Genomic DNA, 15197 nt, shown 5'->3' on the forward strand with positions numbered 1-15197 from the left:
GTCACTTCTGCCACTTGTTGGTTGAGTGGTCTTGGGGATGTTACTTACCTGAACCTCAGTAACCTCGTTAATGAATGGGGATCATACTTTTTTATCTCCCAGGACTTTTGCATTGCTCAAACAAGCTGAAATGAGTGAAGGTCTCTTGAAAACTGTAAAATACTGTAACAGTTAAAAGGGTTATTATTTGCTTGTAGATATTTATGATCTTTCACAAAGAATTGATTTTTAAAGAACATTTTGATTTCTGTGTGCTGTCAAAATCCAGAATAATGACGGTACTGGGGGAAAAGAGAGGCACTAATCTTTTTCTTGGGGAAAAGTTATGACAGGGCCCATACTCCCTTTTTTCAAGCATTAAGATCTTTTAATCAAGTGGTGATTCTTGTGTTAGGTTTTAAATAGGATAGTAATCTTTTTGCTCTCATTTAGATTGCATACCTTCTTTTTGTGAGGGCAAATATGTCCTTCAACTAGCAGGATCCAAGGCAAATCTAATTCCCTTTTTTCACCCCAGTGGAGTAACCTCAAGAGCACGGCTTAGTTGTTCATACTCTCCTTTTTTTATTCCTTCTTTATGCTGTATCCCAATCCATTTTCCTGTGCATGTGCACACACACATACACACACACACACTCACACACACACACACACACAAAGGCAATCATTCTGTTGGGTTTCATATATCTTTTTGTTTATACATTTCCTTAAAAATATATATTTGTATGTATTTTTAGTTTATGTAATGGTATTACAGGGAATTTAAATTCCTACTCTGCCCCAGTGTTCCACAGACTTGGTACTTAGTAGCTGTAAACGCTTAGATTCTCTGGAAGGTTTTATTTTTCAGACTAGCCAGTACTTTCTCATCCATGCTCTGGAAAGTGTCTATTTTGCAAGAGTCAGGAGTTTGTCTCTGAGCCCAATTCTGAACTTCCTAGTATTTACCATAACGCTTGGGACGTAGCTGATGATACATTCAGCTGGAGAGAGTCAGGATACGGAGGTAAAAATACTCAAGACAGCCTCAGCAAACGGTGATCATCGATCTATTCAGTCAGATTCTGGCTGAGCTTTTCAGCGCTTTCCTTGGGCCACTCTCATAAATCTAGAAGCTATAGAGATTTCTCAAGTGATGTGGTATAATAACGTTTTCCCGAAACGCCGGTACCATTGGAGAGTCATCTCAAGAAGAGGACAGTCAGGTCCTCTTCATCGCTAGATTCAACATATCCCTGCTTCTGCAATCTCCTATAATGAGTCTTAAGTCGAGCCAGATGAAACTGCAATTACACTAATACATGATTGGCCAGCTGTTAAAATGGGAGCCAGCACGGTTCCCAAAAAGGCAGGGAAAAAAACTCCTCTTGAAAAAATTTCCATTTCAAACATGATTACCATTTTGGTTATAATTTTGTATGGTAATTTCACAAATGGAGTTTTGTACCAGCAAGAAAATGAACATCTGCAATTAATTATGCTGTGTAAAGGAGGTTGGCCTGTTGCAAGACAGAAGTTGAACCTTTAACCCTTGGATAGCTTGACAATTCCCCAGAGAGGAGCAGCTAACTATTCAGCATTACTTTTCTTCAGTTACCCAATTCGGTGGCAGGTCATTATACGGGAAAGTGGATAGTGCCTCCCCAAGCGGGTTGCAACAGAGCCAGGCAGAACTGGTCTCTGTCCTAGCACTCACGAGCTTTGGGACCACCGAACACCATGCACACAATACCATTAGCTCTTCTCCATCTGTTTCCCCATCTTTAGATGGGAAGGAAGACACCTACCTATCTTATCATCTTATAAAAGGCACCTAAGTTACCTCATGGAGAGTGCTGACTTAATGCCTGGCATGTAGGACTCAATAAATGTAAGTTCCTTTCTTTGTTCCCATCAGAGAGATACTGAAATGCATCCAAAAAAAAAAAAAAAATTTGAATCCTGAGAACAGGTGGAGTGACTGTAGAGCTGTCCTGTTTTTGTAACATCTGCACACCAAGAATGATTTTTCCATTTCTGATTGCTGAACAAATCAAAAGAATAATACTTCATGCCCCCTGAAAATTATATGAAATTCAAATTTCTTTGCTTTTAAAGTTGTGTGGGAACAGGGCCATGCTTGTTCATTTATGTATTATGTATGGCTGTTTTCATGCTACAGTGGTAGAGTTGAGTGGTTGGGACAACAGAGCCTGTATGGCAAAGTCTGAAATATTCATTATTTGGCTCCTTAAAAAAAGAGGCTGCCAACTGCTGATCTAGAGTTTTCTGTTGGACTCTCCCTTGTCCCTTGGTGGGATTGGGCACAGTATGGATCAGTGGCAGGTAATACTGCAGAGTGTGGACCACTTAAAAAAATACCTCTGCGTGAGGCATTCTTACCTCACATCTTCTAGGAGAAAATAAAAATGCCTTCTTCCTCACTCCTTGCCTTGACTTCCACTAACTACCCCCACCTCCAAGGAGAGAAAAGATACTGGCTCAATAGCTACTCTTTATCAGTCACTGAATCCCCCCCAACCCCCAATGCCTTCCTATCTGAGTACCATCTTACATTCAATGAACAACACCCCAGTTACCTCTTTAATTTCCATCTGAATAACTTCTTCCCTCCCAGATTTGCATTTGTGTGACAAGAGCAGGGAAGCTGAGGTGAAGGACACTATCATTCAGTTAGGGCCTTTTGATGGGAGACTGAGTTTTTATTTTTTTGAAAGAAATTGTCAGGAAATGTTTCCCTTTCCAAAGTGCTATTGTCTCAAGAGGACCAGGGAAAACTTCAGAGGGAACTTCCCAGAATCAGTACATTTTTATTCTCTGTGATTCTGGAAAGGGGCACAGTCAACCAGGTGTTCATTTCTTAAGGATATTCAAACAAATATTTGTTGGGAGCCTTCTATGCTCAAAGTACCATGGTGTCTACATTTTATTTTCTATGGAATGGACCACGTGGGCCTTCCTTGTACATGAGACTGAGCCTGGAGCCATCCTGCCATGTGTGGTGTTTATGGGGCTCACTGAGACACCCTGGCCAAGTGGGTGGCCCACCCCTTCTCACCCACCACCTAATCCTTGAGGAGAGAAAATGGTGTGGAGGACCTGGGCTCAAGTCCAAACATAAAACCAAATATTTCCCTGCATTGTAAGATATGAGTAGAAACATTCTTCACTCTTTAGATGTAGGATGCTATAGAAATACCAGCTGATATTACCATGATAGATTTCTTACAAAGCGTTTGATTTCTTAGAATGGACTGGTGTGTTTTGGTTAGAGTAAGATATACCCAGTAACAGAATAAAAAAGCAGCCATCAAAAGAAACGAAATCTTGCCATTTGCAATGACGTGGATGAAAATAGAGGGTATTATGATGAATGAAATAAGTCAATCAGAGAAAGAAATTACCATATGATTTCCCTGATGTGGGGGGTTTGGCGGGTAGGGAAGGAAAAAATGAGACAAGTTGGGATAGGGAGGGAGACAAACCATAAGAGACTCTTAATCTCAAACAAACTGAGGGTTGCTGTGTGACAGGTACAGAGAGGGTGATTGGGTTATGGACATGGGGGCGGGCATCTGTTGTGGTGAGTGCTGTGAAATGTGCAAGCCTGACAATTCACAGACCTTTCCTCTGGGGCAAATAATACATTTTATGTTAATAAAAATAATTAATTAAAAAAGAATATTATAGAGATGTGAACACACAATAAAGCAATCTATTAAAAAGTATACAGTTGAATATGTATATAAAGTATCTATTTTTGAGTTTTTTCATCAATTGACATCAATTATAGCTTTAAAAGCTGAAATAGTTAAAGGTACAGTTCATTTATTTGTAATCCATCTAACCATGTGGGCCAGAAAAATGGAGAGTATAATTCTATTGGGCAGGTATTTAAAACAACAACAACAACAAATGTAAATGCTAAATGTGTATAAGTTCCTTTGCAGATGCTGAGAAATTGAGAAAATGATAGATTTTTTTTTCATGATCAACTAACAGGATATCAAATAGTTCTTTTCCTGCTGCCTTGGGATTTTAGCTAATGCCCCATTTTCTAGGGAAGTCTGCTGAAACATCCTCAGAATTATTACAAGGTAGTCAGAGCAGTCCTGTGACCCTTCTGCCATTGTCCATCTCCAGCAAAGAGGGGACAACTAGCAATTCCAAAATAATTGAAGAGAAGAATCAAGGAACACAGCTGTGGGACTAATTGGGGAATGTTGGGGTGATTCATCTGTCTTCTCCGGGTGGAAAGTGGAGGTTGGAGAGAGAACTCCCCCTACCCCAAGCCAAGTGAGGACAGCTTCAGGAGAACCCATTCCATGAGAACCTGCCCCGGAAGAGCCAAAAGGGGTTGGGGGGGAAGGCTGCTGGCTGGGCCACATTGTGATTTATGTGGCCCTGGGTCCTTTGCCTTCATGGGTCCCTCCCACCATAATACTATTCCATATTCCACATGATTTTTGATATAACTTTACTTCCATATTTTTTCTGTTTTAGAAAAAAGTAGATTTTCATGGTTTCTGGAAATATTTTTTTTTTCTGATGTGAGAAAAAATGAAAACATTTATCATGACCTCAGACTTACATTTTCTTTCCTTCTGATTTTAAGAACAATTAGAGCATTTTTGTAGGACCCTGAAAGTACCATGAGCCCGAGGCACTGTGCCTTCTGCTAATGGACACATTCCTCCCTTGGACCCATGACAGTGGGAGGGGCTCTGGTCACAAGGACACTGCTCCATGTGGCAAGCCGTGTGAACTGTGTCCCGTGAGACTCAGGAGGTATCTTAATAGAAGCTGTGCTAATGGGAGCTGGCCCAAGAGGCCTTGCTGTCAGTGCAAGGGGACACGGGAAGAGGCCATGTTAGAGACAGAGGTAGAAGAAAATGGTGCCATTCCTGGTTTGTGGCCCCATGAAGCTCAGCTCAGTCCATCTACCGGTGACAGTTAGAGAGTGTGTCATTGGCAAAACTCAAAATGAGTCCCCAGTCAGAACTGTCTGCTTCTTCTCTAGGACATTTAAACATTTTCACAATTCTGAATTCTGACTTTAGACTTACGTTACTACATTGAGGCTTCTTTTCATGAGCTTCGAAAAAGAAAGAAAAGATTGAGGAAGTATTTTATGTACTGATTTGGAAAGGTCTTCAAGATATAATATTAAGTGATAAAACAAAGAACAGAATGATATACACAACCGTGTGTGTTTAAAAGGAAAGAACACACAAGCCTCAGAGGCAAGAGGAGAAGAAGGCCCGTTGCTTTCCTTCCCTCCTCCCCTCCCCCACACAATCTCCCACTCCCTCCCCCCCGCCCTGGCTTCAGGGTCTGCTTACCTCCTGGTCTGGGGCTCCTTCTGGGTGCTCCCTTTCATGGCTCCTCCTTTCCCCATCTGGTCAGATGTAGTAACAGCTCTCAACTATTGCTAGCACCTGAGGGCAGTAGTAGTATTATTATCCCATTTAATAAATTAAGACGCTGAGGCACTGGATGAAGTCAGGATTTAAACCTACACATTTTCACTCAAGCTCAGCTCTTTTAAGCCCAGCATAGTAATACTCACAGATACCAAGTTAACACTCAAAACCTATATGCCAAAATTATATAATAGATGCTCTAGTTGTAGGGAAAATAACATGGTACCAGGAGATAGAAAGAAGACACTACTCCATTAGTGAGGGCAGGACTGTGTTGAGGCAAGGCCCGTGTGAAAGGGCAGCATGTGAGCTGACACTCAGAGGAGGACGGTTGCTAGAGGGGTTGGTATCTGGGGCCAGCACATCTTGGGCTTGTGCAGAATCTCCCGAGGAGGGAGAGAGCTCAGTGCAGCCAGAAGGGGGGCAGGCTAGAGCACAACGGCTGGAGCACAGCTTGAGGGGAGAGAGGAAGGCATGGGGCCGCCCAGGACCACGCAGGCCCGGCAGGCCAGATGAAGGAGCTCAGCTCCTCTCGGAGCCTCGGGAAGCCCCTGAAGAGAAGTGCTATGCTATGCCGGTTTTAGGAAGACCATCATGGCTGAAGAATGACAGCAGGATTTGAGGTGGGAATGTAGACAGAAAGATGGACAACAGTGGAAGCTGAGAAGTTAGCACTTTGTTGCAGAAGGTCTGGTGGGGGGGGGGGGGGGTGGAGGCTTGAACCTAGACACTTTAATGAGAATGGGAAGAAGTCAGATTTCAGGTGTATTTTAGAGGTTTAGTCAACAGGACTGGACAGCAGTGGGATGTGGTTGGTGGGAGAAGAGGACATGTCCAAAGGTGTTCCTGGCCTTGTGTACACCAAACGGATGCAGTTAGCCATCCATTATCCTTTCTGGATTAAGAAGGATCGGTCTCTGGTCACCACCCCGGCGGGGAGGACTGGGTTTCCTGTTAAGCAGAAACAGTACAGAGTACTGTGCTAATATCACCACATTATGGAACAAGTAGACTCTGTCAGTCAGTGCGGACTTCATCATTACTTATAATAGTTTCTGTGGTTACATAGATTTACCAGCTTAGAAATGAGCCTATTGTACACAACCTACATGTACGTTAGAATTAGTTGGATACAGGGAATTGTAGAGGCTTTACATCTAATTTGTGTTTCCCAGGCCTGTCAGAGAGTTCTCCATGCCAAGAGGAGCCAACACTTTCTGTTACTGCACAAAAGCAAACGTGATTGTCACTGGAGGTAAGGGAACCGTTCGTGTTGTACAGAGATTCTCTACTTTGCCAACCGTGCTCTTCTTGATTAATCTAATGACAGAGTGCTTCTCATGAAATGACAGAGTTTTGCTCCTGGGGAGCCTTTCAGAGAGTTAAAACATTTGCATAAAGTTAAATCTGTCATTCTTTTTCTTTGTGCCTTCTGGATTTGATGGCACACTTAGAAGGTTCTTCCCCGGCACCGGGATATGGGTTATAAATTCTTCCGTATCTTACTCTTTTTTATTGCTTTATATTTTATGTTTGGATCTTTAATTTTTAATTAAATTAAATTTTAATTTTAATTTTATGTTTGGATCTTTAATCTCTCTAGAAGTTATTTCAGTGAATGAGAGCATGAGATCCCAGCCTGGGGCCCCTGTACGGGCTTTAGAGGAATTCTGGGGTCCCCTGTGGCCTATCGAAACTTGTGTGTCTATGTGCATTTTTCCGCAGACATAGTCCAAAGTGTTATCGAGTCCTCAATGGGGTTCACGTTCAAAAGGGTCAAGGGCCAGTGTTTTAGAGTTAACAGAAAAGAGGCCAAGGAGAGAGCCCGGAAGCATTCTAATGTTTCAGGGTTAAGGAGGATGGAACATAGGACACACGGTCGTCTGTGGAGAGTATGGTATGTGTGGTTCAGAGGGGAAGGTGGAGGATAGAAACATTCCTCAAGCCTCAGACTTGTCACCTCTAACCCTAGGGTGCTAATATAGTAGGATGGCTTCGAGCCTGGGCTCTGGAGTCAGACCTTCTGGGTGCACATCCTGGTTGTCTTTCTGGCCTTGGGCAGGTCAATTAATCCCTTTAAGTTTCAGTCTACTCTAAAGTGGGACTGGATAATAGTACCCACTCATAAGATTATTATAAGAATTAAGCAAATTTGAATAAAGTACTTAGCACACAGTAAGTGCACAATATAAATTTGCTAATAATAATACTAACAATAACAAAAACACACATACTTCACATGGTGGTGCTTAAGATTAATTGAGATAATGTATGCCTGACACATAGTAGATTTTCAACAAATATTTATTCAATCTGTCTACAACACATAGACAAAGTCATGTTGACAAAAATGTGGAGGTTTTGTTGGAATAAAATGAAACGGGAGGTTCCAGTCAGGAAGCTGTTCCGGGAGTCATGAGTGAAGTGGTGAGGGTCTGATTATTGCAAGTGAAATGGAAGAAGAAAGGACAGAGCCAATCCCATGGGAAAGAAATCAGTCATAAAACCTGAAGCCGGAATGACATTGAGATTAATAAGAGGGATCAATCAGCTCCGAGTTTGTAAGATCGGAAAACGGAAGAGTAGCAACTGTATTGTTACCAGAGATCAGGAAGAGGGTGCTCACGTGGGAAAGAGAGCAAACACATCTCAAGTTTGAGCTTGAATGTCAAGTGGGATTAGACAACCTGGGAGTATGCTCCTTCTGGTGATGAAAAAAGACCCAGTTGGAGCTAAGGGTTATGAGGGCCCCCAGGCTGCCAGTGTGAGTGTGATGAACTCCCAGGGGCACCTCAAGATCAGAGTCACCTTCAACAAGGAGCATGTGGACTTGAAAGATATAAATGAGCAACGCAGAAACTCAAGTAAACATCAAGAAATGGCCTATACTGGAGATCTGAACATTATTAGGAAGGGAAAGAGTAAACACAATTTTTAAGAAAGCTCTGCCATCCAAAAGATCAACACATGTACCATTTGGAAAATGCTTTGAGCAAGAATATTTATTAAAAGAGCAAAAAATGTTTGATGAGTAAGTGCTCCCAGCTCCTTCCACATGAGATTTCTTCAAATTCCTTTCCCCAAAACACACACAGCTACGACGTTTGGTTTTCTACCAAGATTAGCCTGCCTCAGCCCTGAAATGCCGATATTGGTAAGTACTGTTGACCCTTGAACAACACAGTGGTCCGGGATGCCAGTCACCCCCATGCCACCACCACCGACAGTAGAAAGTCCACACGTAACTTTGAACTCCCACAAAACTTAACTACTAGTAGCCTACCATTGACTGGAAACCTTACAGATAATGTAAACTTTGCATTCACACATATTTTGTATGTTCTGTATATTATATGTTGTGTTCTTACAATAAAGTAAACTAGAGAGAAGAAAATGTTAAGAAAATCATAAGACATGAATATGAATTTATAATTCTGTAGTGTATTTATTTAAAAAAAAAAATCTGTGTATAAGTGGGTCCACACAGTTCAAACCCATGTTGTTCAAAGGCCAACTGTGTGAAGATAGCTACACTCTCACTTCACACCTGGCAATCTTCCCTGAGGACATAGAGCTAAAATGTTTTTCAGCAAATGCACAGTACTCATATTGTAATTTGTGCTCCGCTTTGGCCCTTCGACAACACTTACGTAAAACTAACTTACGGTTCGAATATTATTTTTAACAAATTACATAGCAATCTACTGGAAAGCAAAACAAGCAAAAACAATGCATTGAAATTTAGAAGAGGTGGTTTTATTCGTAGCCCAGACACTAACCAGCTGTATGATTTTTAGCTCTCATGTAATCTCCCGTTGCTCACGTTCCATATCTGGTAAAATGAGGAAGTTAGATTACAAGAATTCCAAGATCCCATTGAGCTTAAAGAATCAGGATTCTGTTTAAAGAAATTCCTGTTCATAGGGAGATAAATTAAAATGTCCTTTGGAAAATTTGGAACCCTCTCTGCCAATCAGGTATATTGTAACTTACTGGTACTCAGTGTATAGTCAGAGCTCTGTGCACTCAGAAAAATAAGGCGTTAATGGGCCACAGACTTCTAAATTTCAACTAAGGACATTAAGGAAAGAAAGCAAAGCATATGGGTAAGAAGTCTGCAGAGTAGAATGTGGGGGTTATGGCTTAGACTGGGAGCAAGTTTCATGGCGCCTGGTAGTGATGATTCTAAGAACGAACAGGGGTCCAAAGTCTTTGAGCTGTGCTAATTGAAGTTATCCTTTGAAGAGCTCCATGCCAGTCTAGAACTCATAAGGGAATGAATACTAAAATTACATGTTTTCAAAGAAAAAGAAGTGGCATGCTTACATTACACTTTCTGGATCCCTGCTGCCCTTTGCTGAGTAGATGACTGTCTTGGCTTCTTCCTTGTGAGGGAAATGGCCCCGATCACTCAAGAGGAAAAGGTGGGGTGCTCCAGGGATGAGAGGGAAAGAGCCCAGTAGTCCTCAGAGAGGAAGCAGCAAAATCGCCCCAGAATCAAAGTGTGAGGGATATTGCCCTCAACAGGACAGGTCTTCAGTTCTGTGACAATCATGGCCTTTTGTCCTCCTTCAACTCAAACCCTCTACAGGAAACCCTCCGAGAAAGTAAAATGGCGCAGTTGAAGTGAGATCCCATTTCTAAAATCTGATTGTTCTGAAAAGACAAGCTATCCCATTAATCTTAACCAACTCCTTTGACCAGCCCTTTGTTCTCACACAAAATACTTCAAAATGTTAAGAATTGACCAGCTTTCATATAGTTTGTCATCTTAAGCATTTTAATCATTTCTGAAGGGAAAAAAAAATGTGTTTAGTCCAGTTCTGGGATTCAAATCATTTTCGTGTTTACGGATTAAGATGTTTGAACTTCGTGAACCTCAACACTCATTATATTGTGAGATGGCCAGCTACATACAGCCTTGGAATCTTATTTTTCTAGCTCCTTTACCAAAACGAAACATTTAGCAGCATGACTGACAAGCAACTGATACTTCTCGCCGTGCAAAAATTATTAAATGGTCACAGTTACAAAGCCTCTGTTAGTGGAAGATGCAATTCCTCAGTGACTAGAGACACATTTTCCTCAGGAGAATACTTTTGTTGATGAGTGACTCAGCCGAGCACGTTGCTAAATGTACCGTGTGGCCCAGCTGATGACTCAACACATACTATGAAAGCCGCTTCATGAGGCATAGCTGAATGTGTGAAATTTGCAGGGACGTTTGATGAGCTGGAGAAAACAAAGCCAAACCAGGACAAAGTACTTAATCCAAACAAAAATAAAAACAAATAAAATCGCAAACTTCCTGAGCATTTCTTTTTAGCTCATGGTTGTCTCTATCGGCCATTTTAAGAGTTAAACTCCTCCTTTGGGCGGTTCGATGTAGACAAATGATTCTCTGCCATGCAAGATAATATGGGGGCTCTGTGTGCATCTGTTAATATTTCATTCCACCAGCGTGTCTTGCACTACTGCTACAGACTAGGCGTCATGAATCACACAGATCAGGTTGCATTTTAACCTTCAAGAATTCAAAATTTAGTGGTACGAATAGGGCATGTAAATACACAGCTGTGATAACACGTGGTGCACGAGCAGGTTCATGGAACTGAATTCATGGGACACATGGAACAGATTCATAATCAGAATAACAACAACACAGATTAAACACCGTCGGCATTCAGAGCTTAGTATCACGTCCATTTCTGGTCATTCTGGCTCTAAAAATCCACCACACAGATAACATGAGGATTCCACTGCTATCATCAGAAAGCAAGCAGAGCTGGAGGACCTCTGGTAACCAACCAGAGGAGACCCCGGTAAGATGGGGCTTCCTTCATAATGCACGCTGGACAAAGCTTTTTGTTCGCCACATTTCCCACATGGCAGTCTTCTGTTGTACCCTTCTTCCTGTGGCACCCAAGTCATAGATTTCCTTCTAAGGGTAGCCTGACCTCATCTTCCAGGAGTGATAAAGTCCAGTTCAGGGGCAGCCTGGCCAACCACTTGGGGGCCTGAGGCTCAGGTTCTGAACATACTGCAGCAAGGGCGAGACTTCTCAGCCATTTCCAGCAAAAAGTCAACGCAAGCAAGATACTGCTTTACGGGTATTATCTCGAGACCTTTACAATTCCAGATTGCTCTGTATTCCCAGGGTAGTAACCTCTCCCTCCACAGCACACAATCATAAAACCTCAGAATGGGAGGGAATCTTGGAAGATCAAAACTATACAGATAAGAAAATTGAGGCCCCAGAAAAGAGAATGGTTTGCCTCAACTCATCACCTGACATGTGACTAGGCAGCTGGATGCTCCAGTCTGTTCTCTTTGCTCCCAGCCCCTGCTCCTCCCCCCTGGACCCCCAGACCACTGTAACCTGGTTCCCACAGTCCATCCCTCCCTTCCTTTTCTCTGTGCACTGAGCCAGCTCATGTCCTCAAGAGTGAGACATTTGGATCCACTGACTCACCAGCTGAGATAAGAACTTGCTAAAGGAAAGAAAACCCTATCTTTATATGTGACTTTATCAGAATCCTGGTTAACAAAAAGAGAGAAACTGAAAATAAATGGAAAATAACAAAGGAACAAGGGATTAACCCCTAACGAACCATAATGTATTGTTTATAGTATTAAGACCTACCTTCATATTGTTATTTGCTGTGACTACTTCCTTTCCCTCTCTAACTTTTATGCTTGCCCTAGAGGACCACTAGATTTCAAACTCTCCAGAGCAGGGCCCATGTTTCATACATCTGTATATCAGTTCCTTTCTCTTTCCCCCAAGCGTTTTACAAAACGTGTTGCAAAGGGCAGGGACTTAGAAGAAGAACAGAGTAGAATTAGCTCATATTCCAGGAACCGCTCAGATTATCCATGGATGACCCCATGTAGTCTCACAGTGAGGTTATGACATAAATTCTGGCCATCCCCATTATATATACAGATAAGGAAACCCAGACACAGGAGGTGAGATCACTTCTTTGAGCCATAAGGCTCGTGAGCTATAGAGCCCTGTTTCAAATCAAGGTAGACTTTCCCAAAACCAGTATTTTTTAAGCACTTCATGAGTTACTTGATTAGTCAACTCACTTACTTAGCAAACACATATTATGTACTTGCTATTTGTCAAACACTATAGATGAGAAATACGGCCTCACCAGATAATGGGTAAACAGATCTTTATACAAACCTCAATAGCTGGATAGAGTTCATGCCATAAACAAAATCTGAACCAATCGCCCTCAGAATGGGAAGAAGCGGCCTTAATGCCATCTGAGGCTGGGGACGGTGATCAGGGGCAGCATTAGGAAGGAAGGGTTGGAACTAAGTCTGAAAGGGAATGTTTTGGTCTTCTGAAGAAAAAATGAAAAGACTTTTAGTAGGGTCAGTATCTAGAATTTTTTTGTATCTTCAACATCTAGCAAAATGTCAAGTGTAAAGTAATTTCTCAAGATATTTTTCTTCTTGTTAATAAGGATAACATGGAAGTTTTAAGTTTAAAAAAATATCCTACTTAAAAGAAAGAAAGAAAGAAACAAGGAGGGATGCCTGGGTGGCTCAGTTGGTTGGACGACTGCCTTCGGCTCAGGTCATGATCCCGGAGTCCCGGGATCGAGTCCCGCATCGGGCTCCCAGCTCCATGGGGAGTCTGCTTCGCTCTCTGACCTTCTCCTCGCTCATGCTCTCTCTCACTGTCTCTCTCTCAAATAAATAAATAAAATCTTTAAAAAAAAAGAAAGAAAGAAAGAAAGAAAGAAAGAAAGAAAGAAAGAAAGAAAGAAACAAGGAAATGAAACAAAGAAAATATCCCACTTACCCATTGAAAATAGTCCTTAAAATATCTTGGGTGCTGTCTTGGTCAGCTTAGGTTGCCATAACAAAATACCATAGGCTGGATGGTTTAAACAGCAGGAATTTATTTCTCACAGTTTTAGAGGTTGGAAGTCCGAGGTCAAAGTGCCAGGATGTGGTCAATGTCTACGAGAGCCCTCTAGATGGCCTGCAGATCCTGTTTTCTCGCTCTCAGAGAGGAAGCAAGCTCTCTGGTCTCTTCTTACAAGGACACTAATCCCATCATTAGGGCCCCACTCTCGTAACTTCATTTAAATTTATTATCTCCCAAAGGCCCCATTTCCAAACACCATCACATTAGGGGTCAAGATTTCATCATTTGAATTTTGAGGAAGTAATTCTATCCATACCAGTTGCCAGAGAAATGGAAAGTAAGAGTGAGCTGTGGCCCTGAGATTTTTCAGCCCATCTCTAGACTCAGGTCCCCAGAGACCTCTGGAATGAAACAGGAGTCAGGCGAACATTCAACAGAGGCTTATTTTTGTTTGGATACAGGTTTTCCCTCTCTTGTGCCACTAGATAGTTAAACCTCTGGGCCAGGATTCAGCATCCCAAGATTGAAGTTATGGGAGCTCAATAAATATGTGAACTCCTGCTGTGGGTTACACACTCGAGATGGTATAATAAGAAATAAGTTCTGCTTTTAAGTGGATGGTCCAGAAAATTGGGTCATTAATTATAAAAGATGCCAGGGGCAAGGGGTTCATAGGGAGGGGCTCTTGGTTTTAAAGACTCTGAAGACTTTCTGAAATAGTCTTGGAAATACAGTCAGGCTACAATTTGAAGAATGGTTTAGAATACTCAAAGGGGAGAAAGAAAAAGGTTAAGAAAATACTCTTTTCCCTTTTTTCATGGAGCCAGACAACATAAACATGGAATTGTGAAAATATCTGTGTCTATCACATTTCCCTGGGTTATGAATATCCAACTGGCAAGTCACCTAATTCTCCCACGTAACTGACTGGTTCTTTCAGTGTGTGCAAGTATATTTCCATAAAAAGTCCAATATATATCAGCAAATTCATCCTGTGGGCTACAAAATATACACTACCTGATTAACATGACCCCTTTGAATTTTAGATTTTGTTAATACATAAATTGTGAGTTTATAACTTAGGCTACATATAAATTATAACTTAGGCTATAACGTTATTATTTAATCTATTTTTCCTAGTGCCCTGAAGGTCCTGGGAAATAAATAAGATGCTCAAGAATGCATCAAATATTCCTACTGTGATACCATTTGCTGATATGTGATTCTGGACAAATTGTATTTAAATCATTAAATTAAAGTACAGTAAATCATTTAATTAAAAAAAATTGGGGCACCTGGGTGGCTCAGTAGGTTAAGCCTCTGCCTTCAGCTCAGGTCATGATCTCAGGGTCCTGGGATGGAGCCCCACATCGGGCTCTCTGCTCAGCGGGGAGCCTGCTTCCCCCTCTCTTTCTGCCTACCTCTCTGCCTCCTTGTAATCTCTGTCAAATAAATAAATAAAATCTTTTTTAAAATAATTAGTTAATTAATTAAAACAATTAGACTATCGGGATGCCTGGGTGGCTCAGTTGGTTGGACGACTGCCTTCGGCTCAGGTCATGATCCTGGGGTCCCGGGATCGAGTCCCGCATCGGGCTCCCAGCTCCATGGGGAGTCTGCTTTTCTCTCTGACCTTCTCCTTGCTCATGCTCTCTCTCACGGTCTCTCTCTCAAATAAATAAATAAAAATCTTTAAAAAAAAAAAAACAATTAGACTATGACTATGCATTAGTTCAGGTAATGCTAGATGCTGTAACAAATAAACTCCAAGATGTGTAATGACTCAGACAAAATGGAAATGTGTTTCTTGTTAGTCATGTAAAATCTAAATCAATTCTCTTAGGTTACTGGCTAAAAGTCAATAATCTGACCACATCTAACTGTAA

General features: G+C 41.6%; 1 protein-coding gene across 4 annotated transcripts in view; it reads left to right on the plus strand.

Moving 5' to 3' along the window:
• Positions 1–15197, plus strand: part of WDR64 (WD repeat domain 64) — a 138702-nt gene that overhangs the window by 50106 nt on the left and 73399 nt on the right. For all 4 annotated transcript variants that reach the window (XM_032318652.1, XM_032318651.1, XM_032318653.1 and 1 more), the window contains one exon: positions 6599–6678. In XM_032318652.1, the coding sequence (XP_032174543.1) occupies positions 6599–6678 (80 nt within the window). The remainder of the gene's footprint in view (positions 1–6598; positions 6679–15197) is intronic.

The sequence above is a fragment of the Mustela erminea genome, chromosome 17 (assembly GCF_009829155.1).
Source record: "Mustela erminea isolate mMusErm1 chromosome 17, mMusErm1.Pri, whole genome shotgun sequence".
NCBI classification, from domain to species: Eukaryota; Metazoa; Chordata; class Mammalia; order Carnivora; family Mustelidae; genus Mustela; species Mustela erminea.